Source organism: Mrakia frigida (genome assembly GCF_051309035.1).
Source record: "Mrakia frigida strain ATCC 22029 unplaced genomic scaffold BDY24scaffold_33, whole genome shotgun sequence".
Taxonomy (NCBI): Eukaryota; Fungi; Basidiomycota; class Tremellomycetes; order Cystofilobasidiales; family Mrakiaceae; genus Mrakia; species Mrakia frigida.
In genome coordinates, this window is record NW_027481248.1 from 137487 (window position 1) to 162131 (window position 24645).

At 54.6% G+C, this 24645-nt stretch overlaps 11 protein-coding genes across 11 annotated transcripts; 4 read left to right on the plus strand and 7 right to left on the minus strand.

Annotated features, from left to right (window-relative positions):
• Positions 1–69: 69 nt before the first annotated feature.
• Positions 70–2309, minus strand: BDY24DRAFT_344164 (aurora family serine/threonine-protein kinase; the record flags this gene model as incomplete). The annotated part of the gene is made up of 7 exons (XM_076637543.1): positions 70–189; positions 260–339; positions 490–644; positions 821–969; positions 1178–1316; positions 1414–1623; positions 1906–2309. 7 exons carry the CDS (start codon positions 2307–2309, stop codon positions 70–72), a joined length of 1257 nt encoding a protein of 418 aa, XP_076493594.1.
• A 544-nt stretch (positions 2310–2853) lies between these two features.
• BDY24DRAFT_399720 (cytochrome b5-like heme/steroid binding domain-containing protein) lies at positions 2854–4398 on the minus strand. Its single transcript, XM_076641868.1, has 6 exons — positions 4169–4398; positions 4005–4043; positions 3907–3933; positions 3712–3806; positions 3562–3626; positions 2854–3417 (listed from the first exon to the last, which is right to left on the minus strand). The coding sequence occupies exons 1-6, from the start codon at positions 4311–4313 to the stop codon at positions 3345–3347; spliced, it is 444 nt and encodes a 147-aa protein (XP_076493595.1). The 5' UTR covers positions 4314–4398; the 3' UTR covers positions 2854–3344.
• Positions 4399–5320: 922 nt separating this feature from the next.
• Positions 5321–7037, minus strand: BDY24DRAFT_178256 (zinc finger CCHC-type containing 10). The gene is made up of 3 exons (XM_076636310.1): positions 6492–7037; positions 6283–6403; positions 5321–5748 (listed from the first exon to the last, which is right to left on the minus strand). Exons 1-3 carry the CDS (start codon positions 6922–6924, stop codon positions 5427–5429), a joined length of 876 nt encoding a protein of 291 aa, XP_076493596.1. The 5' UTR covers positions 6925–7037; the 3' UTR covers positions 5321–5426.
• On the plus strand, positions 6923–8497 carry BDY24DRAFT_417977 (V-type proton ATPase proteolipid subunit; the record flags this gene model as incomplete). Its single annotated transcript, XM_076643786.1, has 9 exons — positions 6923–6927; positions 7028–7079; positions 7151–7163; positions 7257–7297; positions 7405–7481; positions 7605–7761; positions 8088–8152; positions 8280–8355; positions 8486–8497. 9 exons carry the CDS (start codon positions 6923–6925, stop codon positions 8495–8497), a joined length of 498 nt encoding a protein of 165 aa, XP_076493597.1.
• A 366-nt stretch (positions 8498–8863) lies between these two features.
• On the plus strand, positions 8864–9965 carry BDY24DRAFT_178282 (uncharacterized protein). Its single transcript, XM_076636311.1, has 3 exons — positions 8864–9126; positions 9292–9487; positions 9627–9965. The coding sequence occupies exons 1-3, from the start codon at positions 9018–9020 to the stop codon at positions 9853–9855; spliced, it is 534 nt and encodes a 177-aa protein (XP_076493598.1). The 5' UTR covers positions 8864–9017; the 3' UTR covers positions 9856–9965.
• Positions 9966–11317: 1352 nt separating this feature from the next.
• BDY24DRAFT_399729 (uncharacterized protein) lies at positions 11318–11634 on the plus strand. Its single transcript, XM_076641869.1, has one exon. The coding sequence runs from the start codon at positions 11330–11332 to the stop codon at positions 11612–11614; it is 285 nt and encodes a 94-aa protein (XP_076493599.1). The 5' UTR covers positions 11318–11329; the 3' UTR covers positions 11615–11634.
• Positions 11635–12248: 614 nt separating this feature from the next.
• Positions 12249–13866, minus strand: BDY24DRAFT_399731 (zinc finger MYND domain-containing protein). Its single transcript, XM_076641870.1, has 6 exons — positions 13714–13866; positions 12784–13647; positions 12689–12716; positions 12536–12613; positions 12390–12446; positions 12249–12304 (listed from the first exon to the last, which is right to left on the minus strand). The coding sequence occupies exons 1-4, from the start codon at positions 13813–13815 to the stop codon at positions 12552–12554; spliced, it is 1056 nt and encodes a 351-aa protein (XP_076493600.1). The 5' UTR covers positions 13816–13866; the 3' UTR covers positions 12249–12304; positions 12390–12446; positions 12536–12551.
• A 56-nt stretch (positions 13867–13922) lies between these two features.
• On the minus strand, positions 13923–15040 carry BDY24DRAFT_399734 (uncharacterized protein). Its single transcript, XM_076641871.1, has 3 exons — positions 14510–15040; positions 14356–14385; positions 13923–14244 (listed from the first exon to the last, which is right to left on the minus strand). The coding sequence occupies exons 1-3, from the start codon at positions 14657–14659 to the stop codon at positions 14005–14007; spliced, it is 420 nt and encodes a 139-aa protein (XP_076493601.1). The 5' UTR covers positions 14660–15040; the 3' UTR covers positions 13923–14004.
• Positions 15041–15428: 388 nt separating this feature from the next.
• Positions 15429–18390, plus strand: BDY24DRAFT_399735 (uncharacterized protein). Its single transcript, XM_076641872.1, has 5 exons — positions 15429–15550; positions 15649–15739; positions 15834–16069; positions 16156–17622; positions 17702–18390. The coding sequence occupies exons 3-5, from the start codon at positions 15850–15852 to the stop codon at positions 17971–17973; spliced, it is 1959 nt and encodes a 652-aa protein (XP_076493602.1). The 5' UTR covers positions 15429–15550; positions 15649–15739; positions 15834–15849; the 3' UTR covers positions 17974–18390.
• On the minus strand, positions 18357–20718 carry BDY24DRAFT_399739 (uncharacterized protein). The gene is made up of 10 exons (XM_076641873.1): positions 20491–20718; positions 20205–20412; positions 20010–20100; positions 19845–19926; positions 19727–19770; positions 19474–19659; positions 19052–19394; positions 18712–18968; positions 18563–18626; positions 18357–18481 (listed from the first exon to the last, which is right to left on the minus strand). The coding sequence occupies exons 2-8, from the start codon at positions 20345–20347 to the stop codon at positions 18733–18735; spliced, it is 1125 nt and encodes a 374-aa protein (XP_076493603.1). The 5' UTR covers positions 20348–20412; positions 20491–20718; the 3' UTR covers positions 18357–18481; positions 18563–18626; positions 18712–18732.
• Positions 20719–20845: 127 nt separating this feature from the next.
• On the minus strand, positions 20846–24455 carry BDY24DRAFT_399746 (uncharacterized protein). The gene is made up of 12 exons (XM_076641874.1): positions 24055–24455; positions 23890–23992; positions 23728–23809; positions 23265–23656; positions 22147–23185; positions 21938–22053; positions 21728–21850; positions 21527–21622; positions 21390–21431; positions 21254–21298; positions 21079–21153; positions 20846–21010 (listed from the first exon to the last, which is right to left on the minus strand). Exons 1-11 carry the CDS (start codon positions 24162–24164, stop codon positions 21127–21129), a joined length of 2175 nt encoding a protein of 724 aa, XP_076493604.1. The 5' UTR covers positions 24165–24455; the 3' UTR covers positions 20846–21010; positions 21079–21126.
• Positions 24456–24645: the final 190 nt, after the last annotated feature.

Consider the following 24645-nt stretch of genomic DNA (forward strand, 5'->3'; position numbering starts at 1 on the left):
GAATAGAACGAAACCACCGAAACGACCAAGATCCTCCTCCCCTTCCCTCGCTCCCTCCCTCACTCCCGCTCAGTGCCCAGCAGCAGCAGCACCGCTCCCACTGGCTCCCTTCTTTTTGTACTTCAGGATCCAAGGGTGACGGGAGACTTCGACGAGAGGGAGACGGCGTTCGGGCTCTTTTTGGAGGAGCTGGAGGAGGAGAGGGAGGAGGAAAGTCAGAGCATGTTCGAAGTCGGAATAAAGAAGCGCGAAGACGTACTCGAACGATGAGATCCTTCGCTTCCGGTGAGACGTGGAGAGGGACGTGGAGGTCTACGTTGGCGATTCGGCGGTAGGTTTCTGGAGAAGAGGGCGAAACGACAAAGGTCAGCAAACGAGCTTCGAACGGAGACGCGAGTTTCGTTTGAGTTCCAACTCCTGCTCCGTCTGAAAAAGGTCCATGCTTCGCTGCAAGGCTTTGAGAGTATAGAGTTTAGAAGAAGAGCTCACCTTTGTGACCCGACATCTCCTCGAACGGCGGCACACCACAGAGGAACTCGTAAGCGAGCACTCCGAGCGCCCAGTAGTCGACCTTCTCGGTGTGCTCTCGTCCCTCAACCATCTCAGGAGGAAGGTAGTCGAGAGTTCCACAGAGAGTGGTTCGTCTGTCAAAAGAACGAGGCAGGAAAAGGAAGGAGAAGAGAATCAGCGACGCGTTTAACGAAAGAACGCAGAACGGGCACGACGCAGAAGCGACGGAAGAGGGAGGTCTCGATGCGAGTTGTTCGAACGAGTATGTACGGGACTAGACAAAGAGATAACAAAGAAAATATAGGCTTACCTGTTTCCAGGAGCGTGAACACTCCAACCGAAATCTCCAATCTTGAGCTCTCCGTTGATTCCGAGGAGCAGGTTCTCAGGCTTGATGTCTCGATGAATGACGTGTTTTCGATGAAGATAGGAGAGAGCATCGGCCATTTGTGCGATGTACTGAAAGAGGGAAGGAACGAGACGAAGACGCAAAGTCAGCACGACGATACGAGGAGACGGGAAAGAAAGGAGCAGTTTGGGCTGGGTCGATGGATGGGTGTCGACGATGGAAGGAAGGATAGTCGTCGAAGGACCGTTGTTGGGTGCGGAATGTTGAAGGTGATGAAGGAGGGTAAGAGCAGAGGAAGAAGAAAGAAAGAAGACTCACCCTCGACGACCTCTTCTCCGAAAACTGACCCAGCTTGTGAAGCTGCTTGTACAACTCTCCCTTCCCAGCAAACTCGATCATCAAGAAGATCCTCTTCTCGTCGTGGAAGTATCCGTGAAGTCGAAGGATGTTGGGGTGTCTGTCAAAAGCGAGACCGCGAATCAGTCAGCGTCGACGTCGCTCTCCTCCTTCTCCTTCTCCATAAAGAAACCCAAAACAGCGAGCGTCCCACTCACCTCAAGTTACTTTGAATCTCAATCTCCCTCCTGACCTGCTTCTCGACCTTGTTGGCCACGATCTCAGCCTTGTACATGCACTTGAGCGCGACGATGTAGTGAGGAGCGATCTTGGTTCGAGCGAGGTAGACTCTTCCGAATTTCCCCTTTCCAAGCGGACGACCGATTTCGAACTGAGGGAGAGACCAGTTGTGGTGTATACGAGGACGGCTGCGAAGGGGTTGAAGAGCAGGGGAGAGGAAGGAAAAGGGAAGGGAGGAGGGGAGTCAGCTTCGTCCAAAGGAAGGGAGAGCTGTTTCGTTCGTTCCGCTGCTCCTGCTGCTAGAATTCAGTAGCTGAGAAAGAACGAGAGTTATATGCGCCCAGCTTCCAACCCCTAAGCTCCCATTCTCCCAGAAACCAGAACGAAACACGAAGAGACGAAAGAAAGAAAGAAACCAAACTCACCTCAACCCTCCTTCCTTCCCAGCTCCTCCACTACTCAAGTCCAACTCCTTCACCTTCCCCAGCATAACCCCTCCTTCCTCCCCTCCAGCACCTCTCGCCTCTCCTCCTGCTCCACCTCTCTCCCTCTCATCCGCTTCGAACCCACCATCGTACTTGCCGATATCCATCTTTCCTCCTCCCGCACCCGCTCCTCCTCCTCCTCCGGATTGCAGCCCCCTCGCCTGAGCCGTCGAGGTCGAAGCTCCCAGACTCGAAGCTACGACTCTCAAATGAGTCGCATGAGCTGGTCCGTGGATGCCTTGAGCTGTGTGCTGCTGCTGAAGATGAGATTGAGGTTGGAAGGAGGAGGATTGAGGACGAGGTGGGTGGGGTGGGTGTTGTTGATGGTTGGAAGAGGAAGAAGGACCGAACCGTTCTGCTGCTGAAGCTACGAGGGAAGCTCCACTCATGGCTTGCTTCAAGAGTCCATTCCCACCGCCTCCTCCTCCTCCTTGCTGGCCGGGATGAGGTCCTCCGGGGTGAGGTCGGTTGGGAGAACGAGAGGAGGAGGAGGAGGAGGAGGAGGGTTGAGGTTTGGAAGGAAGACCTGCTGCTTTGGGATCGAACTTTGATAGGATTCGAGGAGCTTGTTGTTGTTGTTGGTGGTGGGAGGGTTGTTGGGAAGGGTCGAGGAGAGAGAGGTTGGATATCCGAGAGGGGAGGAGAGCTGCCGGGGGGTCCATCGAAGGAGAGAAGGGAGGGAGGGCGGATGGGTGTTTGGGAACAGGGAGTGAAAAGAAGGCGCGCTCGAATGTGGGTGGAGATCTTCATTCAACTAAAGGGCTATTGTTTTTATATTGAGTTTGGGGTGTTGATCTTTACCTTTCTGGAAAGAGGCAGGGGCTGATGAAGTCGCAAAGGATGCGAAGCTCGGAAAAAGAAACGGAGGGCGACGACGAGTCGAACGCGTCGAAGAGCTCGCTCTTTTCCTCTCTCCTCCTTCACGCAAAGTGGTTTCGTGCAGTACATCCATCCTCCTACTACCAGCAACGACCTCAACCCTCCAGCCACACTAAGCAAGTCTAAACGAACAGAGAGAAAGGAAGCGAGAACCCAGCCTGGAAAACCGAAAGGGAGAAGGAAAAGCGAAACGAAGGGGAGATCGCCCAACGAGCGCAAAAGAAGGCAGAGATCTAAAAACGTATATGATGCGGGTGGAGAGGGAAAGATGAAGCTAGATGTGTGAGAGAAGAAGAGTCGAAGGGCGAGGTAGGGAGGGCCAGAGGTGGGAGGAGGAGGAGAGTTGAGCTCGCGGTTCCTTCTCGTCGTCTCGTTCCGCCGGGTTGAAGTTCGAGGATGGAGGGAGAGAGGTTGAAGATGGAGTTATGCTGATATGGGGTCGAAGGGGTGTGCGGAGAGTTGTAGAGTTGTTGGAAGGAGTGTTGTTAGGGAAGGAGGAGCTCGGAAGAGGAAGGAGAAGGGAGGTCGTTCGACGCTTCCTCTCTTTAGTTGGCGAGCGTGAACCTCCAAGCGAGGTAAGCGACGACGATGGCGAGAGGGAAGACGAAAAGGTAAGATCTGCAGTCACAGAAGAAGAAAAGGCAGACGGACAGGAGTGAGCAAACGCCGTGGGAGAAGAGAAGGAGGGGGTGGGTCGAGAGTTGAGCTCGAAACGAAGGTGGCAGAAGAGAGAGGAAGGAGAGAAAGAGAGGTAGAGCTCACCCGGATTGCGACGGCGACGAGTCCTTGTGTCCAGGGACGGCCTTCTTCTGCACCTTCTTGGAAATCTGCAGAGCGGGAGGGAGAGGCCGCGATCAGCTTCTGGAGAGGGAGAGGGAAGACGGGGAGGGAGAGAGAGAGAGAGGGACTCACGACTCCATCGAAATCGCCAACGAACATGGGCTCGAGGAGCTTCCTAGCCTCCTCAGAGTGTCCGACATCCTCGAAAGCCTCAGTAGCGTCCTTTCCTGTGAAAGGGAAACAAAATCAAAAGCTGTGTGAGTCCCGGGATGCGAGAGGAAGGGAGGATCGGAGGGAGGAGGAGGAAGGAAGGGGAGCCAAACGCACCAGCTTCACAAATGATGACCTCGTCTCCTATTCTCGCAGAGACAAGAGGGAAAGTCAGCTACCGGAGAGGTCGAGAAATACATTGAGGTACGACTAACCTCCGGGGTGCTCGTCAAGGAAAGCAGTGGTGTCGTAGACTGAAAGAAGGAAGGAAGGAAAGTCAGCTCGCTCGCTTTCAGCTCCAGCCCTCCTCCTTCTACGAGCTCCCTACATTCTCCTCGACCTCAAGGACACATGAACGGAAGAGGGGACGTGTACTGACCCTTTCCGGAGATGAGGAGCCACATGTCCTTGATCTCAGCGTGCTTCTCGAGATCAGCCTGAGTGATCTTGTTGGGCGAGTGAGCAGAGACGGGGGCAGGCTCGGAAACGACGGCAGGGACGGAGGTGGAAGGGTTGGAAGACATTGTTTTGAAGGGGGAAGCGAAGAGAAGGGGAAAGGGAAGGGAGGGAGGGAAGAGAAAAGAGGTTTCGGTGGTCGTTGGTGGTATGGGAAGGAGGAGAGAAGGGGCTCGAGTCGAAGCTCGAACGAACCGCAGGGTGTTTGATTGGCTCTGCGAGAAACACGCCTTCTTCGAGCTTCTAACATAGCTGGCCTTTCGGGCGTTCTTCGCGATAAAGAGTGCGAAGAGAGGCATGAGATTCATCTTTTGTAGTTGGAAGATTTTCATCGATGAAGGGCGAAGAGTGACGAGGTCGAGAGCATCAGCAAAACTCGTTGGGGAATCGTACGACTGACGAGAAAGGAGAGTTCTTCCGGTATTTTTTGAAGAGGGTGTTGTCAGTGAGATTGAGATCATTGTATATTAGGATAGGGGGAGAACCTGCGGGGGACGTGTGAGGTGTTTCGGTGGCTAGGTTTCCTAGAGAGAGGGAGACGGGAGGGCTGAGGAGACGCGTCGCGCGATTTCTCAGTCGTTCTCAATCAGGACGACGCCCTTCCCTTGATTTCCACTCCTGCGGACCTTATATATACAATGTTTTTAGTGTCTACGAACCGAACAGTGGCTGATGTGTAGCTCCGAGGCAAAAAAGAGCTGAGGACTTCTCGACACGGCGCTCTCAACCTCCCGGGCTGTCTGTTCGTTTCCAGGAGCTGATCAAAGCAGCCATTTTCGAGGCGCTAGCTCATTTTGCTACATCGGCTCTGAGTCGGGCATCTGAGCCGAGAGTGAAAGGGGGAGAGAGCGTGCACACAGGTGAGCCTCGACGACGACGAGTCGCTTTCGACGCGGCTTCCCTATCAGGACTGAGGAAGCTCATGAACGAACGAGAGTCTCGTCATTGGGCGCTGCAGCTAGGTACATCAAAAAGATGGGTGGTGGTCGAAAAGGAAGGAGAGAGAGCTGACGCCCCATGTTCGTCGATCTTGCTACTAACCTTGTCGGCCTGCAAGATTTTCTCGCGCCACACCTACTGAAAAAGACACTTCATCTTCATCATGACCCACCAGCCTACATCGCGCTCTCTATGAGGCTAATCCTACACCCGTCTCCCGTTCCCTCAGCCCACGCGCCAGCTCAATCCCTCCTCCTCTCAGGACTCCTACTCCTCCTCCTGCTACTATCGCTCTCCCTCTCTCCGGCGGCTCTCTCCTTCCCTTTGCCCTTCACGTCCTCCTCCGCGGGCGTCGAACTTCTCCTCCTTCGCTGCCTAGGAGGAGGGCTTCCGCTCTCCGAACGCGAACGAGATCGAGGTCTGCGTTTGGTTTTGGTTTTGGTTCGAGAGCGATCGGATCCGGAGGAGGAGGAACCTGAGTCCGAGTCGGAGTCGGATCCTGAGCCGGAGGAGGAAGAGCCGGAGGAGGAAGAGGAGGAGCCTGAAGAGGAGGAAGAGGAGGAGCTGTTGGAGGGAGAGAAGAGGGAGGAGGGGAGGAGAGTTCAGTTTCGGGTTGGATGGAAGAACGAGGCGAGGATCCAATGGTCCTTGATTGAAGGAGGAGATCGAGATGAGTATTTCGGTAGACGAGAAAAGATGCAGTTGCGTGATGGTGAGAAGAGCGAGCTCGAGGTCGTCTCGACGTGAGCTCGTCTGGAGAAGGACGAGCTCCTCCCTTCTTCCCTTTTGCTCCAGATACAGCTCCATCGCAAGCCACATCCACCCCCCACTCCCGCTATACGCTCCAGAAATCCTTCACCCAGAGAACGAAACGAATAAACTCACCCTTCCCTCTTCGCCCTCTCGTCCTCCTTCTCCTTCTCCTTCTCCTCCCTCTCCTTCTTCTTCGCCTCCAAGATTCTAGCAGCCGTACCGGATTTGCTGCCAAAGTGAAATACGATTTGGAATCGAATCAGCTCTACCGCTCCGAGTCGACTTGACCTAAGAAGGCGTCGAGAGACAAAACGAAACGAAGGGAAGAGCTTTGGCCGAACTCACGACAGGAACTCCTCTGGAACCTCAACGGACGGCTTCTCCCTCTTGCTAGGCTTTACGAGTTGCTGAGTTCGAGTAGGTCGAGCAGCGTACGGCCGGTCGTTTTTGCATTCGTAGGTGTAGTCTGTGGAACGAAGGCGGAAACAGGTGTGAGCCTGTGGTGGGGAGGGAGGAAGGGGAGGAGCTGAGCGAGAGAGAGAGAGGGGACTCACGTCCGGTGTGGAGGCATTTCTGGATTCGTTGAACAGGAAGAAGAGAATAAGCAGAGTGAGTATATGCGCTCGAAGTGAGAGAGGTCGAGAGAGAGAGGACTGAAGGGAAAGGGAGGGGAGGAAGGGAAGGAGAGAAGGGAACGCGAGCACGTCGACGTTGTCGGCTCCCTTCCTCCTTCCAAACCAGAGATGCTGGACTAACCTGACACTTGGTAGCAGCCGTAGCCTTTGATTTCCTAGCTCCTGGGTACATCTTTGTATAGACGTCTGAGGTGGTCGTTGAGGGAACCTTTCCACTCCCTCTACCAGCTTTCGATTTCGACGACGGCCTCAAGCGAGTCGCTTCGCACCTTCCCTCTTCACCACCACAACCTCCTAAACCCAACTTCTTCCCTTCTCCCCTACCTTTGTCCATCGAGACTCGTTTCAACATGTCGTGAGTCTCTAGGCTTCGAAGAGCTCAGAGAGAAGGGGACGAGGGCTGAAGCTGACATTTCCCCCATCTCGCTTCTTCCTCCTTCCTTCGTTCCTGCCAGTCTGTGTCCCCCTTACGCCCCCTTTCTCGGTTTTGCTGGTGTGGCTAGCGCAGTGAGTAGACTCCTCTCTTCTTTGTATCCTCCTGGAAAACCTCGAAGCTGACTCTCCTTTCGTTCTTCCAGATGATCTTCTCGAGTTCGTTTCCCTGCTCCTCCTTGACCTCCCCTCGTTTGCCTTCTCTTTCTCGTCTGACTCCCTGCCTCTCTCTCTCATTTTCAACCTCTACAGCCGTCGGAGCTGCTTACGGAACTTCCAAGTCTGGTATCGGAGTAAGTCTCATCCCTCCTCTGTCCTTCGAACGAAGCAGAACGCAACCCTTGCTCACCTCGCCTCCTTCCCTCCCTCCTCCCTCCCACTCTCCTCTCTCTCCTCTCAGATCGCCGGTCTCGGACAGTTCCGACCAGATCTCATCATGAAATCTCTCATCCCAGTAGTCATGTCAGGAATCATCGCGTGAGTCCCCTCCTCCTTCGCTACCCTTCTTCGCCCTCATCCGACAAAAGAGACCCAAGCTCACACCACCTTCCGTTTCCTTCTTCTCTCCTCCTTTCGCTGCCGTTGCTTTGGCTCTTCCAGCGTTTACGGACTGGTGGTGTCGGTTCTGATTGCTGGAGCGTTGACTCCCGAAGCTAGCTACTCGCTGTACGCAGGGTTCGTGCATTTGGCGGCTGGGTTGAGTTGTGGAATGACGGGGTTGGCAGCTGGATACGCGATTGGGATTGTTGGAGATGCTGTGAGTCTTGTTTCTGCTTTGGTCGGTCATATAGGGTGCAAGGGAGGTATGGGGCGGCTGTAGGAGAGGTGGGGAGAGATGGGAAGGAGGAGGGCGGAAGGGAGGGCGATGGAAGAGAGGGAGGGAGGGAAGGAGGATCGAAGCTCGTTTCCGTCCCCTTCCAACCTCCTTCTGCCCTTCGCTTCCTGCCTCACTCTGATGCGTTTGAGCAGCATCGACCTCATCCATGAACGCTAGCATTGCAATTCACCTTCAGGCAGCAGCTTTTCCTCCTCGTTTCCTTGCCAAACTGACTCCTCCCCTCCTCCCTCCCTCCGAACCGACAGTGCGTTCGAACCTACGTCTACGAACAAAAGATCTTTGTCACCATGGTCCTCATCCTCATTTTCGCGTGAGTACCGACTTTTCCATCCTACTCCATTCCCCTCTCTGTCTCCCCCTGAGGTCGACCTCACGTTCCGTCGCGTCGAAACCCGACTGACCTCCCTCTTTCTTCGGTTTCACTTCGACGTAAACAGCGAGGTCCTGGGACTTTACGGACTCATCGTTTCCCTCCTGCTCAACACGGCCGTTCCTGCTGTCGGGGATCATTTCGTGAGTTCTGCTTCATCTCGACGACTCATACGTCTCCTGAATCCACAGACCTCGCTTCCGTCCCTGCTTCCTACCCTTCTATCGAACCGGAACTGACGTGTGACTTTTTTTTTTCGCTTTCTGCATGCAGTGTGGAGCTTAGAAGACCGTCCGTGTGTTCCTTTCGGTGAAGCGGGAGGAGAAGGCAGCAGGAGCAAGGGAGGGCTCGAGGGAGCAGGAAAGAGACGAGACGGAGACGGAGGTGTATACATACCGTAACTTTTTTGTCTTCCTTCCGCCCTTCCTCTCGAGAAACTAGGAAGCAAACGATGAAACGGGCAAGGAGGGTGGGATGGAGGCGACGCGTTGAACATCGACTTCTCGTCTGAATCTCCTCCTCGGGAAATGAGTCCATCAGTTTCCGGCCGGGGCAAAACCCTCACTCTCAGAGAGGACCATAAGCTCGCGAGTGCATCCAAAGCTGCGAAAACATCGAGAAAACAACCTCCGACGAGTCGCGGGGTCGATCAACGAGCTCGACCTTCCTGCCCATTCCCCAAACCACGACCCTCCCTCACCTCCCATCTCGATCCTTTGCCCCCCCCCCCAGCTCTCCCTTCTTTCTCCTAAGTGTCCCCTTCCCATCCACCCATTCACTCCAATCCAGAGCAAACTCTCGCACGATGCAATCCGGAGGATCGTGCAGGAATCAGCAGCGTTCCTCGACCTCTTCCTCTTTCGATCCTGAGAGCACCAGCATGATGAGCAGAGCCATGGCTTCTTTATTCGACGGTAAGTCCCCTATCTATTTTCTCTATCTGCACGAGAGAAGACGAGCTTGGAAAGGAGGGTTGGAAGGGGAGAAGGGGAGGAAGGAGGCGGATTGTTGAGCTTCTCTCTCCGAGGAAGAAGGTCGAGCTGATCGTCCTCTCTTTCCTTGCTGGTTTGAACCTCCAGATCCAGTTGAAGCCCATAGCCCTATTCCCTCTCGTTCCGACTCCCACGCCAACAACGACGGAGGCGGTGGAGGAAGGGATAAGGGAAAGAGCAGCTCGAAGTCAAGTCGAAGGGAGGAGAGTCAGGATGTCGAGATGGACGACGAGGGCTCGTCGTCCAGACCCAAGGATCATAAGAAGTGGGCGTGGGTCAAGAAGTGAGCTCCTCTGCTTGTGATCTGGATTTTTTTTCTCAGCGTGGAGGAGAAGAGGAGCGAAGGGATGAGGCACAAGGAAGAGGGAGATTGAGAGCTCGAGCTGACCTTTCCTTTCGCTCCGTCTGGTCGTTCGTTCTAGGGACGACGACGATGGATCGTTCACAGACGGACCTGCTCTTCAATCGAGGGAGAAGTGTGTCTTCTGTAATGCTGGGGACAAGAGGTGTAAAGGAGGGGATAGGGCTTTGGGGAGGAGGTGCGAAGGGTGCGAGGCGAACGATTTGGACTGCTCGTGTATGTCTCTCTCTCTGCCTTCCATAGCAACCTGCCGTCGTTATCAGTCGAACGAAACAGAGCTCATGGTTTGACCGTTTTGATCCATCTTTTGTACCAGTCCTCTCCCAACCGCCATTCTCCAAATCCTCTCGACCAAACCCGAACCTCTCTCAATCTTCCTTCTCTCGTTCCAACTCAACCTCTTCGACTTCCAAGAACAACAACCCCTCTACCGACCAACGAAGCAAATCTCACAAAGCTCGCTGTCTTGTATGCAGGAGGAACGGTCAGAGCGGGAAGGAGTGCGCGGGAATGAATGGGAGGGACGAGAGGTGTCCTTTGTTTGGGAAGGAGGAGGAGCAACAGAAGCAGCAGGGAAGAGGAGGTTCTAGTGGTGCTGGTGAGTGTCTTGGTTTCGACCCGCTGGGTGGTGAGAGAATGGAAGAGAGAGCTGATCATTTCTGCATTTGCATCGACGCGTCCGCTGGAATCGATTCGAAAAAGGTCCTTCTCGACTTTCTCGCACCGTCTCTCACTCAGCTCACTCACCCGATCCTCAACTTCAACCGGAACGAGCTAAACGACCTTTCAGACGAGATCCCTCGAACGACGACGATTCGGACGATCTCAGGGATCGAGAGAAGAAGAGGGACAGGGAGCAGCAGGAGTCGAAGAGGGCGAGGAGTTCGTTGTCTGCTGGTCAGGCGAGTGGATCTGGGTCTCAGGTATGTAGACTTGTATCTTGCTTGTTGCGAGTGAGCGAGTCAGCATCGAAGCTCACGCTTTCTCGTTCTCGTCGCGCGTCTTCGAACGAACAGCTTCCTCCTCCCTTAAACAACGACGTCAACCGGAACCCCTACTCGTCCAACTTCAACGCCCCTTCTCCACCACCACCACCACCTCAGCTTCAGCCCCAACCCATCCCAGCAGCGTCGATTCCAGCACCAGTCCCTCCTCCCCTCTCCAACGGAAGCGACTCCTCGAACTTCATCGCCGTTCTCAATGAGCTTCGAGCCTCGGACGCCGCTCTAGCTCAAGAGAAGGTCAACAGTGCCGCTCTTCAAGCCGAGATTGGACGATTCTTCGGAGAGAAGGCTGCTTGGGCTCAGGAGAAGGGGACGTGGGACGAGACGAAGGGAGGGTTGGAAAAGAAGCTTGTGGAGTTGGAGGAGAAGGTGAAGGAGGGGAAGAGTGCGATGGAGAAGAAGGATAAGACGGTCAGTTCATGACGACACGCCTTCGCTTTACCTGAGCTGGCTTTTTCTCTCGAGCAGAGTCGACGATCCTTCGCTGACGGGTCGCTTCCTTTTCGTTCGTTCGTTCTCCCAGCTTCGTGGAACCATCGGAAAGGGAGTCGCCGCTCTCGACAAAGCCAACCGGCTCGAATCTAAAAACGCTGCTCTCCTCGTCGACCTCAATCGAACCAAGCTGGAGCTGAGTCAGATGGAGACGCTTCTCGCGTCAGGGACTGGGTCGGGAGAGGGATCGTTGAACGGAGGGGTTGCTGCTGGTGCTGGCGAGAAGAGGGCAGGAGTGAACGTGAAGGAGGAGACTAGAGATGGTTGGATGGGTGGTGGGACGGAGCAGAAGGAGGATCAGAAGGACGTGGAGTTGAGAGAGTTGAGGGCGGAGGTGAGTCGTCTCTTCGTTCTCTTTCGTCGCGTCGTCGCCTTTCGCCTCTCTTCCTTTCTCTCCTTCTTTCTCTTCTGTCTCTCTTTCCCTCTCTCTCTCTGTAATCTTCTCACACTAATCCTCTTCCTCCTTCCTTCTATTCTTTTCTTCTCGCTCGCTCGCAGGTTTCCCGTCTCCAAGCCATCAAGAAGTCGGACGAGGAAGAGAAGGCCACTCTGAAGCATCGAGCGGAAACGTACAAAAACACTCTCTACGAGGTTCACAGGGTTCACAAAGATCTCATGGCGGAACATGCGAGATGCTCTCCCGCTCAGGTGGTGAAGGACGGGTCAAGGTGAGGGAAGGAGAGGGGGGAGGTGGCGAGGGCCGAGCTTAGATTTTGCGGTTCCGATTTTATGATCCTCTCTTTGGTTTTTCGGTAGGACCTGAGCTCAGGGCTGAGAGGTTGGGAGAGGAGAGAGAAGGGAAAGAGCAACGACGACGCGTACGCGACGCGACTTCTTTTCATTCGAACTTGTTTGTGCTCGCACCTAGATCACCACCCTCATCGGCAACTCCTGATACCTTCTTCTTCATCAGCTCTCCCTCAAGACGCTCTCTTTCCCTCAGGAGGGAGTCCAGAAAGCTTTCTCGGTTTTCCCTTGGGGACTCGATCTCTGGTTTTCCATACCCTTTTTGATTTGCATATCCCGCTCTTTCTATTTTGGGGTTTACGACGTTGATACCATGCAAACGTCAATCGAGCAGACTGTATGGTGCTTTGAACTCTTGTCGAGTAAAAACATCGACGAGAACTGGTTTCTTTCTTGCTCTCAGTGGATATACACCAGCGTCTTTCGGACGAAGAACATAACGAACGAGTTAACTGGTCATTAGGTCGCTGTGGGATTCAATCGAAGCGAGGGACTGCTGAGCGTGAGAAACGAGGAGAAAGCAAAGATCGACGTCAGAAAGGAGATCTCGGCGGACGAAGAATGAACAGAGTCGAGCTCACCGAAAGCGTAAAGACGAGGAAGCGAGATATTGAAAGGGTCAATCCGATCCTCGGGGTCTGGAAAGCGAGATCCAGAGAAGAAGCGAACGAAAGGTTCAGCTCCAGTCGCGTCGCGTCGAGGGAGGACGAAGAAGAAGTGGACTCACCGATCGAAATCCACCATCAACACCACTGAGGTTTGAAGCAGAGGAGTTTGTGTCGTTTCCAGTGAGCTCGCTGATGTTCTGAGTGCGAAAAAGGAAGACAGAGAGGTGAGCAGAGACGACGTTGTCGAAACGAGAAAAGGACGACGGGCGAACCTTTGCAGCAGTACCTTGCTGCTTTACACTGGAGGAAGCGAAGAAGAACACGATCAGTGTTGAGGAGCGTTGGGGAGAGAGGCGGAAAGACTTACTCGTCCACAGAAGGCCATCTCGACCCCTTCCCGACACTGACCGAAAGCGTGCTCGAGAGCTGAATCATCGAACTTCCCGTCTCGTACCAACTCGCAGGTAACCCATGGGAGGTTTCGAGGCTCGATGACAGGAGTGCCGAGATCAGACCAGTCCGTCTCTTTGATCAAGCAAGCCAGGAGGAGGAGACTCCCAGCGTCCAAACCTCCTTCCAACAGCGCCGGTTGTCCAAGCTGGAGCATGAGTCGTTCGAGGAAGGGGAGTCGGACTTCCAGTCTCTGGAGAGTGGAAGAAGGAAAGGAGATCGGATTCTTCGCTCTCCGGCCGTGGTAGACGTAGTGAGGAGTGGTCGTGACGGAGTAGTAGAGAAGGCGAACGAAGGGGGAGACATTCCCTTCGACGAACTCGTCCTGAGACGATGGCAAAGAGGAAAGGAGGGCATCAGAGAGCATCTCCATACACGGGAGATCAGTGTTTTGAGGGCAAAGAGGTACTGAGGGCGTACGTACCTGGAAGACGACAGATGGCAGCTTCGAGATCTTCTCAAGGAGGTCGAGGGAGAGAAGTCGATTCTCCTCCTTCTGCTCCCGGTAGAAGCGAGCGCCAGAAGCGGTATAGAGAGCACGTCGAAGCCACTGAGCCTGGTAGCATGCGATACCGATGTTGAAGACGGAGATGTCGAAGGATCTGAAGTGATGCAAGACCTGGAGGAGGTAGACGGCTGAGGATTCTTCCTGAGCGAAACGAAGGCGCGAAGAAGAAGCGTCGTTCAGTCTAGCACGAGTCTGGTCGTAGGGAACGAGAGGAAGCTGACTTGCCCAGAATATAATCTGTTCGGGTATCTCGTGAACGGTGACCTCGTTCAGCTGGAGGACGAGTCAGCAAGGCGAGAGTCGATTCGATGATGGAGTGGGAAGGAAAGACAAGCTCACCAGATCTCTGATATCCCTCAACCTAGTTTGAGCTACGATTCCTTCGAAGCCGAGAGGATGCGAGAGGAGAGCGTTGGCGAGTTGAGCTGGAGTCGTCTTCATGGTCTTGAAGGGGAAGGAAGAGAAGGCGGGAAGGAGGGAGACCAAGGTCGTCGTTCGAAGCGATTACCTCTCGATTTCGTCCATCTCCTCCTCTTCTCCCTCCCTCCACCACCCCCAGAAAAACTAAACAACACCCAAAAACTTCGCCTACCCCTTTCCGACCTTTCACGTCACCACCTCAACCCACTCTCAACCTCGTTCCTTCGTCAAGCAATGTCCTTCCGATCCTCCTCTTCTTCCCTCTGCTCCCTCCTCTCTCGCCGCTCGACCTCCTTCCCTCCCTCCCTTCTCCTCTCCTCCTCCCGACCTTCCTCCCTCTCGCCACTCCACCTTCAAATTCGAACCAAGATCTCTTCCCAGGAAGTGCCTAGGATGATCAAGAAGGGGGAAAGCATGCAGCTTCAAGGGAGCTTCGCGGCTAGACTTTTCGTGAGCTCGACCTTCCCTTCCCGTCCCTCCTCTTCCTTCCGTCGAGGCTTCCTTCTGTTCCACTAACAAACCTCGAACTGACTCTCATCCCACCTTCTTCTTACTCGACAGTTCTTCCTCATGGCCTGCACGGCTTGCGGTGTAAGTCCCTCCTCTTCCGATCTTCCTCCCGAAGCTCGAGCTCACCACCCTTCCTCCCTCTCTCTTCTCCTTGCCCACCTCTCTTCCTCTACTTTCTTTCCCGATCTCTCTATTACTTCTACAGGCCACCATCTGGATGAACAACCCTTTCGATCCCGCCTACCCTACGATCCCTTACCAGAGCCAGCCGGCCGCGGTCAAGGGAAGCTCGTCCTTCGAGCAGGAGAGGTTGGAGCAGGGAAGGAAGAACGGCTACAAGCCTTAGGGTCGACATAGAGGAGCTTAATGTTGGGACGAATGAGAGGGCGATGATATGTTTGTGAGTTTCCGAATGGAATCGTGGGTTGCACGAGAGAGAAGGGGGGAAGAGAGTAGTGGGACGACGACGCGAGTTTGTCGTTCGCTCTGCTCAGGTTTCTAGACTGGAACAACGAAGTTCGGAGGTACGAGGGTACTACTAGAAGAAGCACTTGTTTGTTCTGGCACGAGCTGGAGCTCGGTCTGGCTTTGCTTTTCGATGCGTCGGCAGTCTCGGAACCGCTCGCGACGCGCCGGTGTCTCTCGAGGAAATCGAGCCGATATCTTTCTGCCTCCTAGACTGGGTCTCACGCTAGCTGAGGAGATATATACTCCCACTGGATATCTAAGACGAAGCTACTCGAATCAGAATCCTCTGCAGGGGACGCCCTTTATTCGATTTTCATCCTGTCTGCAACCTTCTCGTGGCTCCCTGCTCCACCATCAGGTGCGACCTTTAACTCTGAGCCTGTTGAAAACTTTCTGTCGGCCGTATTGCAGGAAAGAAGAAACACAGAACTTTGTACAAACAATCCTCCAAGAGGGGACGACGCGTCGAGACCACCCCCTCTCTCCTCTCTCCTTCCCATTTCCGTCCCGAAAAACTCCACCGACCTCATCGAGGTCGAGCTCATTAACCGATCTCATCGAGGAGGCTTGTTTTTCAGAGAAGAGCCAAAAAAGCTGGAGCGATTTGCTTGAGGACTCCCGTCGACACTCCCGCGTTTCAGCCTCCCAAGGCCGACAAATGAGATCGACGACTTCGCTCCCTTGCCTTTCTCCTCTTCCTCCTCCAAACCATCACTTTCAGGCTTCTTTTCGGATCATCGTTCAGTGTCTAGCTTGTAATCTCATCGTCTTCTCTCAGGTAAGCTCAGACTTCAAGGAGCGAAGGTGGCGAAGAGAAGAGCAAAAGGAAGGAAGGAAGGTCGAAGCTGACTTTCTGAGCTTCCTTCTCTCCTTCAGCTCCCTTCCTCCTTCAAAGCCCCCCTCGCCCATCTCAGCCGTTCCCTTCCAGCCTCGGTCAGAGAACAAGAGTTACCCCCTCTACCAACTCGTAAGTTGAAACTTTTCCGCTCTCTGACCCCCCTAAGAGATCCCTTTGATGCCCTTTCGTCGAGCTCACCCCCTCGTTTCTTCCCTCACCGCAGTGGACCTTCCTTCGCCATGGATAGCTCCTACACTTTCCCTTCCCTCGCCTCCTCCTCCTCCACCACCGTCAACATCAGCTCGATACCCATGAGTGAACCCTCTTCTCTCAGGTCTCCTCATTCTCGTTCAAGCTCTGCCTCAGCGGTCAACAGGCCTTCCCTCCCCTCGCGATCGTCTTCCTCGTCGGCCTTCGATGAGTCCAAGGGAAGGCAAAGAAGTAGTACTCTCTTCAGCAGTTCGTCCCTTCGGGTATCCTGTTTCTACCAAGAGAGACTAAGAAAGCTGACAGTTTTCTTCTGCGATCTTTTCATCCTTTTCCAGTCGGCGACGTGCATTCTTTCCCCTCCTCTTCGACCATTCGATCCTCTCAGCACTCCAACTCCACCTTCGACCCTCTCGACTCCCAAATTGTCTACGCCTCGCTCAGCAACACTCGAGGTCCATCGACTCCCGCTGTCGTCCTCGCTCTCCCAACCTCTGCCTCCACCAGAACCCTTCTCCTCACGGACAGGCAAAGCTCGCTCGCTCCCTCCTCTTCCACTCGACCTCCTACCTCCTTCCCTGCCAGACGAACCTCCCTCCCTTCTTCACCCTACTTCCGACCATCCAACGCTCAACCATCAGCACCGTCGTCCATCAAAGAAGGACAAGCCTACCTCCCTCCGTTGGCGTCCTCGTCGAGCACCAAGAAACTCCCGAGGTCGTCGTCGTCTCGTCGTTCCCTCTCCTCGCTCCTCGGCTCCATCTTCACATCTTCCTCCTCATCGTCCAACCTTGCTGCCGCCGCTCGAAAACCGGAAGGCTTCCCGTCGGACAGCTGGGAGCATCAGGTCGCATGCTCGGTCATCGAAGCGGGACAGGGTCGGGCTGGGGGAGGAGGAGACGCGTCGTTGTCGAAGAGGTTCTTGAGAGGAACAGGGTGGAGCAAGCCTCTTCCAGTTCTCCGAGACGAAGAGGAGATGGAATTTACAGTCACAGGAGCAGAGAGGGAGAGCTATCACCACCCGGCGGCAGGATACTTCGATCAGGACGGAGAGCAAACCGAAACCGAGGCGACTCCACGACTCTCCTTCGCATCCAGGTCGACCAACGAAACCTGGGAACTCGACGTCGATCTTGGAGGACAAGGACTCGGTATCGCTCACCTTTTCGACGATGAAAATCTCCAAACGACCTACGAGGCTCTCTCCGCTCTCCCGCCCTCCCTCGATTCCGACGACGACCGAACTTCAGCTCGTCAACGCGGTCGAACACACTCCTCCGCCGACTCTTCTTCAACGGGGTTCTCCTCCCTCCCCCCAGTTACACCACGCCTTCGCTCTTCCTCCCCACACAACGCTCTCCCTCGTCCCAAAGCAACCTTCTTCCCCGTTCCCATCGACATCGACGTCCCTCCTCCCCATCTCCCCGACATCCCTCCTTCCTCCCCACTCGACGTATCCCTCTTCCCCATCGCTACACCACCCAAAGACGCTCTCCTTGATCTTTCACCCCGTCGAAGATCTCTCCGTCCTCCAGGAATCGCTGCTCCCGTCGCGGTGAACCAGGATCAGGACCTCCCTCAGATGCCGTTCGTCAAGGCTGAGGAGTTCTTCTCCCTCGGAGGAGATGGAGGTGGGGACGAACGGGAGAGGAAGATGAGAGCGAGAGTGAGCAGCTGTGGGACGTTTGGGCAGAAGAAGAGGAGCAGTCAGTGGGATGGGCAAGGAGGGATGGAGGTGGATTTGGCGAGTGAGAGCGAGTTGGAGGAGCTGGCTTCGGACGATGGGAGTAGTTTGTACTCTCAGGGTGAGTCTTCTTCTTCCCTTAATAGCCTTTTCTCGTCCTTCAACTGACCCGTCTCCTCCGCTCTCTCTTCCTCTAACAGAATCGACGATTCACCCTCTCAACGTCAAACCTCGTCCCGCCTCCACCCAAACCATCGCCAACTCCACCACCACCGAGACCCTCCTCAGCAGCCGGAGCAGCAGCAGTCCCCACGCTCCATCCTTCACTCTCGGTCCAGCGATCTCTCGAGGATCAGCTTCCTCGTTCGCCTCTTCGAGCTCGTCGTCGTCGCCTCCTCCTTCGCCGATAAGACCTCCTAGGAACCCCGCTAGGGAGGCAGTCGCGTTGGCTACTAAGCCTGGATTTTGGTAGATGCTTGGACTTCTCCTCTCTAACTTATTCTTTCCTTTCTGCTTCGCTTTCCTGATTTGTTTTGCTTCGTTCTCCTTTCCGATCCCTTGCATGTTCTCTCTTCTCGCATACACCCACTTTGTTCACCTCTTTCCGTCTGCCATCTTTCCCCGATCTCATACATGCTTGTCCACCCCCTCTTTTTCTCCATTACTATCTTATCTAGCTCTCCTTAGTCTTCTCTCTCTCCCTCTCAGTCTCTTCGGTCGGACGCGTCGAACTCTCGTTTGCCTGTTTCGTTTTCGAATCGCCTCATGTTGACTCTGCGATGCCCGTGGGTTTCTGGATTCAGCTTTATTTAGGGGTGGTAGAGAGTACAAGGCCTAAGCGATACATAGAGCGACGGCATGAAACAACAAAGAAGAGTAAGCGAGGGAGAAAAGAGTTTTCAAGAGGCTCGTAAGCGGCTAGATATGCCAGGTTCAAAGGAACATGAAGTAAAGGAATATGCATGTGCAAAAAATGGGAACTGCGAGAGAGAAGGGGGGAGAGACGAAGCAGGTCAGCACGAGGACGAGAGCGACGGAGGGAAACGCGTGTGTGAAATAACCTTCGTTCGTCCGTCGATTCGTTTGAGGTCGAGGATCTGAGCTTGAAGGCATTGATTTGAGGTACTGGAGAGGGCAAAAAAATAACGGTGTCAGTAAGGAGGAATCCTCTCTCAAAACCGACAACGAGCTCGGAGACTCGAAGGCTCGCCTTCGTCTCGTCTCATCCCGTTCATCCCACCCTCTCCGCATCCCTTCTCTGATCCTTGATCTCACTCCAGTCCAATCTCCTTCTCTTCTGGCCTTCATGAGGAGAGTCCACCCATGGCGAAGAGGTGGGAGGTAGCGACCACGACGAGACGGCGACGGCGGGAGTGACGGGAGGAGCGATGGAGACTGCTCGTCGAGTTGCTGGAGAGGTTGCGATGGTCGAAGGTTTTTGAGGGGAAAGGGAGCGAGAGATGAGATCTGAAAATTGAAAGAGAGAGTTGACATTGGTCAACGAAGAGAAAGGAGAATGAGAAGGGAGAGAGAAGGAGGGTGAAACTCACTGGGACGCGACCTCGACGACTCCGCTTCTTCCACCGCCTCGACTTGGTTCTCCACCTCCTCTTCGACTACCATCTCCATCGGTTCACCGCCGGCGACTCCCACCTCTTCTTCCGACTCGTAGCTTTTACCCGAGTCCTTCAGCAGCTCCAAAAGCTCGTTCAACGCTTCCAGCCCATCGCCCTCTGCTTCGACCTCCTCCCTCTTCCTCTTCCTCGCAGACTCCTCCGAAGCTCGAGCAGCCTTCAGCTCTGCTACCTCAGCCTTGAGCGCATCAATCTCAACCTGCTGGGCAAAGATTTTAAGAGCGTCGGCTTGGGCTTGGGATCGAGACACGGTGTTGAGCTGAGAAAACGAATGAAAGAAGACGACGCGTCGGTCAGTGTTTGGGTTGCTAGCGCGGAAGGAGTTGAAAGAGACGCACGGTAGGAGAAGATGAAGGCTTGGGGAGAAGACTGGGAGGAGCTCGAGGTGCTGGTGCTGGAACGGGTCGGGGTTTTGAAGGGAGCGAGGGAGCAGTTGGTTCGAGCTTCTTCCGTGCGAAGTGAGGAGGCGACGGCGGAGGAGGGACGACGGATCGGATGCGAGTGTAGGTTTGTTGAGCGATGATCTGGAAATTCAATCAACAGCTTTTTAGGAGGTTCCGAGGAGAGGTAAGAAGAAGGTTCGATGCTCACTCGGAGTCGTTCAGCGGCATCGGAGACGGCGAAGGAAGTCGTCTCTGAAGGGCGCGAGGCAGAGAAACAGAGGTCAGTTCCGTCAACTTGTGATTGAAAGAACAGAGAAGAGACTGACCAGTTTTTACATGTTTCAAAACTCCGTCGATATCAGCCTTGACCTGGTCCAGAGAACTGTAGAGGCCGAGGACGACCTTGTGCTGGGAGGAGGGAGAGGAGAGGGAAGGAGGCAGGTCAGCTCGAGTATTCGGTTTCTTTGCTAAACGAGGGAAGAGAGATATACTTCAACCTGTGCTAGGTACCTCGGTCTCTCGAGAGAATGCCTAGCGAAGCCCATGGGAGCTGGAGGGAAGAGAGATGAAAGCCAGACCCCTCTGCGAGTGGACGAGAATCAAGTCAAGTCAGTTCCTTGCACCTCCCTCTCTCGACTTTCACTTTTAGACGATAGTTCGACGTCCTCGATGGGCAGTAGACTCACTCTCGATAGTAGGCAGCCACTTTGCCCCAGAGCTCCAAACCGTCCTTCTTCAGCTGGAGCTGGAGTCGTTCCTGGACCCCTTCCCTCCTCTCGCCGACCGAATTCTTTGAAGCTGGCTTCTGCTTAATACCTTGAGATGGCATGGAGATGATTTGAAGTAGGAGGTAGTGGCGGTAACGACGGGGCGGGGGACGAGAGGCCCAGGATGCTAGGGAGGGAGCCACGAAGAGGACGGAAGCTCGTTAGCTTGATATCTATGGTCGAGGAAGCATTATAGAGAATGAACCTGTTTGGACTGCTGTAGAGACCGGGTCGACGAGATTACGAGAGATAGCGTCTTGAGTCCGTTGAATGGGGAGAGGGAAGGAAGGGAGGAGAGGTGTTGAGCTCGAACGAACTAGGGACGAGATGCCGCCTGCTCTTCGTCAGACGCGAGGGGTGGGTTGATGTATGCGGAAGAAGGAGATGAAGACGATGCCAAAGAGGGAATGAGGTGGCGATGCAAGGACCGATGGTGATGGTGAGAAGTGAGAAGGAAGGAAGGGTCGAAAGCTCGAGCTCACCCTCGTTCCTCCCCCCTTCCCTCCTTTGCTTCCGTCCCCCTTCTTCAAGCACAAAGTCGCAGTGATCAGGAAATTTGAGTCGCAAGAGTTTCATTAACATATATCGAGCCCTTGAGAGGTTAAGAAAGAGGCAAACGTAAAGAAACGTAGATTAGGAATGCGTCCAAATGAAAACGGGTCACGATCGTCGACCTGCGAGTCCTGATGTGAAGAGGAACACGAGATGAGAGATAAATCGCGCATCTAGAGGAGGAGAGTAGGTCGGTCAGATTCGATGTTGTGCGAAGTGAAGCTCGAGAGTGTGCACTCACAAAACCGAAACGTCGAGCTCGACGCGTCCTCTTCGAGAAGAGCGACGTCTACAAAGTCCCCATCAGAGCAGCCAGCTAAATAATCGAAGATCGAGAACAGTTAAGTTTGGAGATCGTTGATAAGTGTCAAGGAAGAGGGGGAATCCGATGAAGGGAAGTTGAGAACGAAACTCACGGCCGCTCTTCGTTCCTCGGCCTTCCGTTCCTCCTCTAGCTCTTTCTGCAGACGGAAAGAAGAGGATAAGACGCAGAGGAGTCAGCCGATCTTCCGAGATAGAAAGAGGGCACGGAACTGAACGAGAGCGACTCACAGCCTTCCATTTCGCCTCCAACGCTTCCTTCTCCTCCTCGAGCTGTTCGTGCGAAGAAAGAAGCAAGCAGCGTCAGCTGGGGTCGGGATCTCCAAAGAGGAGCGAGCCCTTTCCAAGAAAGACAGAGCTGGACCCACCTTGACGAATCGTGCCCTCCAGTCGGCCTCGGTAGCGTCCTTCAGGACGACAAGCTGAGCGTCCTTGGAGGCGAGAGCGGCGTGGAGAGCTTGGACCTGGAAGAAAAGGTCAGAGGGAGAAGTCAGTTTCATTCCGCCTTAGAGATAAGACGTTAGAGGAGAAGGGAAAAGGGGCGAAAGGAGAAGAGGGGAGAGACGAACCTGCGACGCGTGCTCCTCCTTTCCCCTCTTCATCTTCTCGCTCAAGTCGTCCAAGCAGGATCGAAGCTCCGAGTTCCGAGTCGACAATCGGGTGTTCTCGAGTCGAAGGGTAGTGGATTCGGTCTGCGGAACGAAGAGAACAGAGCGAGATCAGTTCTCGAGCAAGAGGCTCGACGAGGGAGATCGATGGCAAGAAGACACTGAACGAACGGAGATGGACGAGGGTCGAGAAGCTGCCGACGATGATGTGAGCGGAAGGGTCGGAAAAGGAGATGGAGTCGGAGAGGTCGAGAAAGGTTTCGTCGAAGCTTTGTTTCGGTCGGTGTCTGTCAAGAGAAGAAGCGTCGAGGACGAAGCTGATCAGCAACGAAGGAAAGGAGGGTGGAAAGGGCGAGGTCGAGAGTTGATCTGGCACTCACAAGCAACGAACTCTTCGTGACTCATGCTCCCAAAGTCGACATCGTCCTCGTCCTCGTCGTCAGACGCCTCCATCCCGTACGACGCGACTCCTTGAGAAAGGAGGAGGAGCTCGTTGAACGCGTCCTGACCTTCGTCTTTCGAAGAAGTCTCCTCGCTCTTCGGTTCCGAAGCGAAGAGAGGTAGGGTTTCCGACGTATCCATGGGGGTTGCGGAGGAAGAGATGGGTTGAGTTGAGGATGGGGAAGGTGCTGGTTCCATTGCGACCTCGGGTTCGTCTGGACGTTGAGATTCGTCGACGACGGCCGTAGATTCTTCGACGGTAGAATTAGGTTCGTCGAGAGTAGGAGCGGACGCGACGGGGAAGGATGGTGCCACAGAGGAGGGGTTGGTGGGTGTTGCGAGATCGGACGGCGGAGAGAGAGCGTCGGAGGGTGAGGTGGAGGAGAGGGTTTGAGGGAAGGGTTGAGGAGCTCGATGAACGACTGAAGCCCGAGTAGGAGGAGATGTAGCTGATGTTGATGCTGATCCAGAATCCGGAGCTGCTGCTGCTATGGTTTCTTTGAGTAATCCGCTCAACCAGCCGGCCTGTTTGGGCGTCGGAGCCACGCCGGACGGTCTGACGTTTGGAGTCGAGGAAGCGACGGTGGGAGGAGGAAGGACCTTGGGTTTCGACATGGACGCTGGAAGGGTGGATGAAGAAGGTTCGGAAGAGGGAGTCGATGTTGAGGGGACTGTGGGAGGATGGAGGGGTCGAGTGATGGAGGGTTTGGCAGCGTTCGGCGCGACCGCTGGAGGTCGAGGTCTCGGGGAGCCGAGCATAATCGGAGGTGCTGCTGTCCGTACTGCTCCTGAAGCTGCTACTGTTCCTGATCCTGCGGAAGCGTCTACCATCGCGTCTTCTCCTCCAGCGTTGGCGTTGACGTCTCCCTGAAGCTTCCCGAGCGTTGTCCTGATCGCTTTGGTCATCGGCCTGATCGCGGAGCTGAACTTCTTGGTTCCCTTGACGTAGAAAAGGTACCAGGTCGCCGAAGGGATGTCCTGTTCGAGCGAACGAAAGGGAGAAAGAGAGGTCAGCCCAGTCGAAGAGAACGAGGAGCAAACGGTCGACTCGACGGACCTGCGAAGCCAGCTCGTCGAAGAAATCAGGAGAGAGCCCGTAGAGCGATCTCCTCGACTGGTTATTGGTGCGATGAAGCTTCTTGGCGGTGAAATCGACGATGTGGTCGAATCCCTCGTCGGTGAACGGTCGAGGAGGTCTGACGACGTAGGGAGTTGGTTTGCCGTAGATGAGAGCGGTAGGAGAGGGAGAAGCATCGACCGCGAAGGGTAGGTAGTCGTAGGTCTGCTTGACGATGGCCTGAAAGGAGGGAAAGAGGCAAGGAGAGAAGAGAGACGCGTCAGGAAGGAAAGATGGAGAGGAGATCGAGAGCGCGGTTGAGCGAGAAGAAGAGCAACAACGAACGGTGAGCTGGACGGCAGCTTTATGGAGGCGATGATCGGCAGGGAAGTCTAGGAAGAGGAAAAAGACGCGTCAGAGCTGTCGTACATCAAGCGGGGAAAAGAGGGACGGAGGGACTCACAATCTCTCGCCTGCTTGAAACACCCATCGAGGTACTTCTTGACGTAGTAGAGAGAAGCATGACTTCCCGTATCGAGATGATCCTGCGAAGACGGGGATCGAAGGTGCGTCAGCGATCGGGAAGCAGTGAGGAGAAGAGAAGGGAAAGGGTGGAGAAACAAACCTGGACGTCCCTCAACGTGAAAGCATCTGGAATCTGCATCAGGTAATCAACGTGGACGTCGAGGTCTGGGTAGACGTAGAACTCCGAAGCCAGAGCAATTCCACTGTGAAAAGATACAATGGTCAAGTCGTGATCGACGCGTCGGAAAGTCTCGACTCGACTTACTTCTTGTCCTTCAGATTCACCACCGCCCACATGAGTTCATGTCCCATCTCTAGAGTGTACCATTTGGGATCTACCGTGTCATCCGTCGGTTCGTTCACGTCAACTTCCATCTCTTCTCCAGGCTCTGTTGAACGAGAGACGAGGGAGTGTCGAGCTCGCTTTCGCTGCTGGAGGTCGGGCGACGGCGAGTCGGTGGGTTGGAGAGAAGAGGCTTGGCCGTTGGTCGAAAGGGTTGATGTAGAGATAGAGGCTTTCCTCTTCAAGTTGGGAAGGTTGGAGGTGGTTGAAGGAGGGCGAGGGAGTGACGACGACGACGACGAGGAGGGAGGAGGAGGAGGAGGAGGAGCTTTCCCTGTAACGACACCTCCCAGGAAGACTCTAGCAGCATTGCAGCTCTGGACGTGTGTCTTGATGTTGTTTCCAGTGGTGGCAGATCCAGAGCATCGAGGAGAAGGGCAGCTGAGACTCCCAGTCGGATTGGGTCGATGAAGGGTGAGCTCCGTCCTGGAGGGTAGGCCAACGTCGACGCGAGCGGTATAGACGAGGTTATGGCGAACGGAGTTGTGATTTTTGAGCTTTTGCGAGTCGGAT

Coding starts and splice junctions, on each gene's coding strand:
- BDY24DRAFT_399734 (XM_076641871.1), bottom strand. CDS start 14,659: ATGTCGACCCTAAGGCTTGTAGCCGTTCTTCCTTCCCTGCTCCAACCT. Junction 14,386..14,509: donor TTGTTCATCCAGATGGTGGC/CTGTAGAAGTAA, acceptor GGAGGGACTTAC/ACCGCAAGCCGTGCAGGCCA. Junction 14,245..14,355: donor GTGCAGGCCATGAGGAAGAA/CTGTCGAGTAAG, acceptor GGTCGAGCTCAC/GAAAAGTCTAGCCGCGAAGC.
- BDY24DRAFT_178256 (XM_076636310.1), bottom strand. CDS start 6,924: ATGTTGAAACGAGTCTCGATGGACAAAGGTAGGGGAGAAGGGAAGAAG. Junction 6,404..6,491: donor GAAATGCCTCCACACCGGAC/GTGAGTCCCCTC, acceptor TTCGTTCCACAG/ACTACACCTACGAATGCAAA. Junction 5,749..6,282: donor GTTCCAGAGGAGTTCCTGTC/GTGAGTTCGGCC, acceptor TCCCTCCAACAG/CTCCTCCTCTTCCTCCTCTT.
- BDY24DRAFT_399729 (XM_076641869.1), top strand. CDS start 11,330: ATGGGTGGTGGGACGGAGCAGAAGGAGGATCAGAAGGACGTGGAGTTG.
- BDY24DRAFT_399720 (XM_076641868.1), bottom strand. CDS start 4,313: ATGTCTTCCAACCCTTCCACCTCCGTCCCTGCCGTCGTTTCCGAGCCT. Junction 4,044..4,168: donor GCTCCTCATCTCCGGAAAGG/GTCAGTACACGT, acceptor TCCTTCTTTCAG/TCTACGACACCACTGCTTTC. Junction 3,627..3,711: donor TTGGCGATTTCGATGGAGTC/GTGAGTCCCTCT, acceptor CCCGCTCTGCAG/ATTTCCAAGAAGGTGCAGAA.
- BDY24DRAFT_178282 (XM_076636311.1), top strand. CDS start 9,018: ATGCAATCCGGAGGATCGTGCAGGAATCAGCAGCGTTCCTCGACCTCT. Junction 9,127..9,291: donor CATGGCTTCTTTATTCGACG/GTAAGTCCCCTA, acceptor TTGAACCTCCAG/ATCCAGTTGAAGCCCATAGC. Junction 9,488..9,626: donor AAGTGGGCGTGGGTCAAGAA/GTGAGCTCCTCT, acceptor CGTTCGTTCTAG/GGACGACGACGATGGATCGT.
- BDY24DRAFT_399735 (XM_076641872.1), top strand. CDS start 15,850: ATGGATAGCTCCTACACTTTCCCTTCCCTCGCCTCCTCCTCCTCCACC. Junction 16,070..16,155: donor AAGTAGTACTCTCTTCAGCA/GTTCGTCCCTTC, acceptor ATCCTTTTCCAG/TCGGCGACGTGCATTCTTTC. Junction 17,623..17,701: donor GAGTAGTTTGTACTCTCAGG/GTGAGTCTTCTT, acceptor TTCCTCTAACAG/AATCGACGATTCACCCTCTC.
- BDY24DRAFT_399731 (XM_076641870.1), bottom strand. CDS start 13,815: ATGAAGACGACTCCAGCTCAACTCGCCAACGCTCTCCTCTCGCATCCT. Junction 13,648..13,713: donor TGAGGGATATCAGAGATCTG/GTGAGCTTGTCT, acceptor CTCGTCCTCCAG/CTGAACGAGGTCACCGTTCA. Junction 12,614..12,688: donor AGCAAGGTACTGCTGCAAAG/GTTCGCCCGTCG, acceptor TTTCGCACTCAG/AACATCAGCGAGCTCACTGG.
- BDY24DRAFT_399746 (XM_076641874.1), bottom strand. CDS start 24,164: ATGGAAGTTGACGTGAACGAACCGACGGATGACACGGTAGATCCCAAA. Junction 21,851..21,937: donor CTCGACCCTCGTCCATCTCC/GTTCGTTCAGTG, acceptor TTCGTTCCGCAG/ACCGAATCCACTACCCTTCG. Junction 21,623..21,727: donor AGGAGGAGCACGCGTCGCAG/GTTCGTCTCTCC, acceptor CTTTTCTTCCAG/GTCCAAGCTCTCCACGCCGC.
- BDY24DRAFT_399739 (XM_076641873.1), bottom strand. CDS start 20,347: ATGCCATCTCAAGGTATTAAGCAGAAGCCAGCTTCAAAGAATTCGGTC. Junction 20,101..20,204: donor GTGGCTGCCTACTATCGAGA/GTGAGTCTACTG, acceptor GTCCACTCGCAG/AGGGGTCTGGCTTTCATCTC. Junction 19,771..19,844: donor TTTGAAACATGTAAAAACTG/GTCAGTCTCTTC, acceptor CGCGCCCTTCAG/AGACGACTTCCTTCGCCGTC.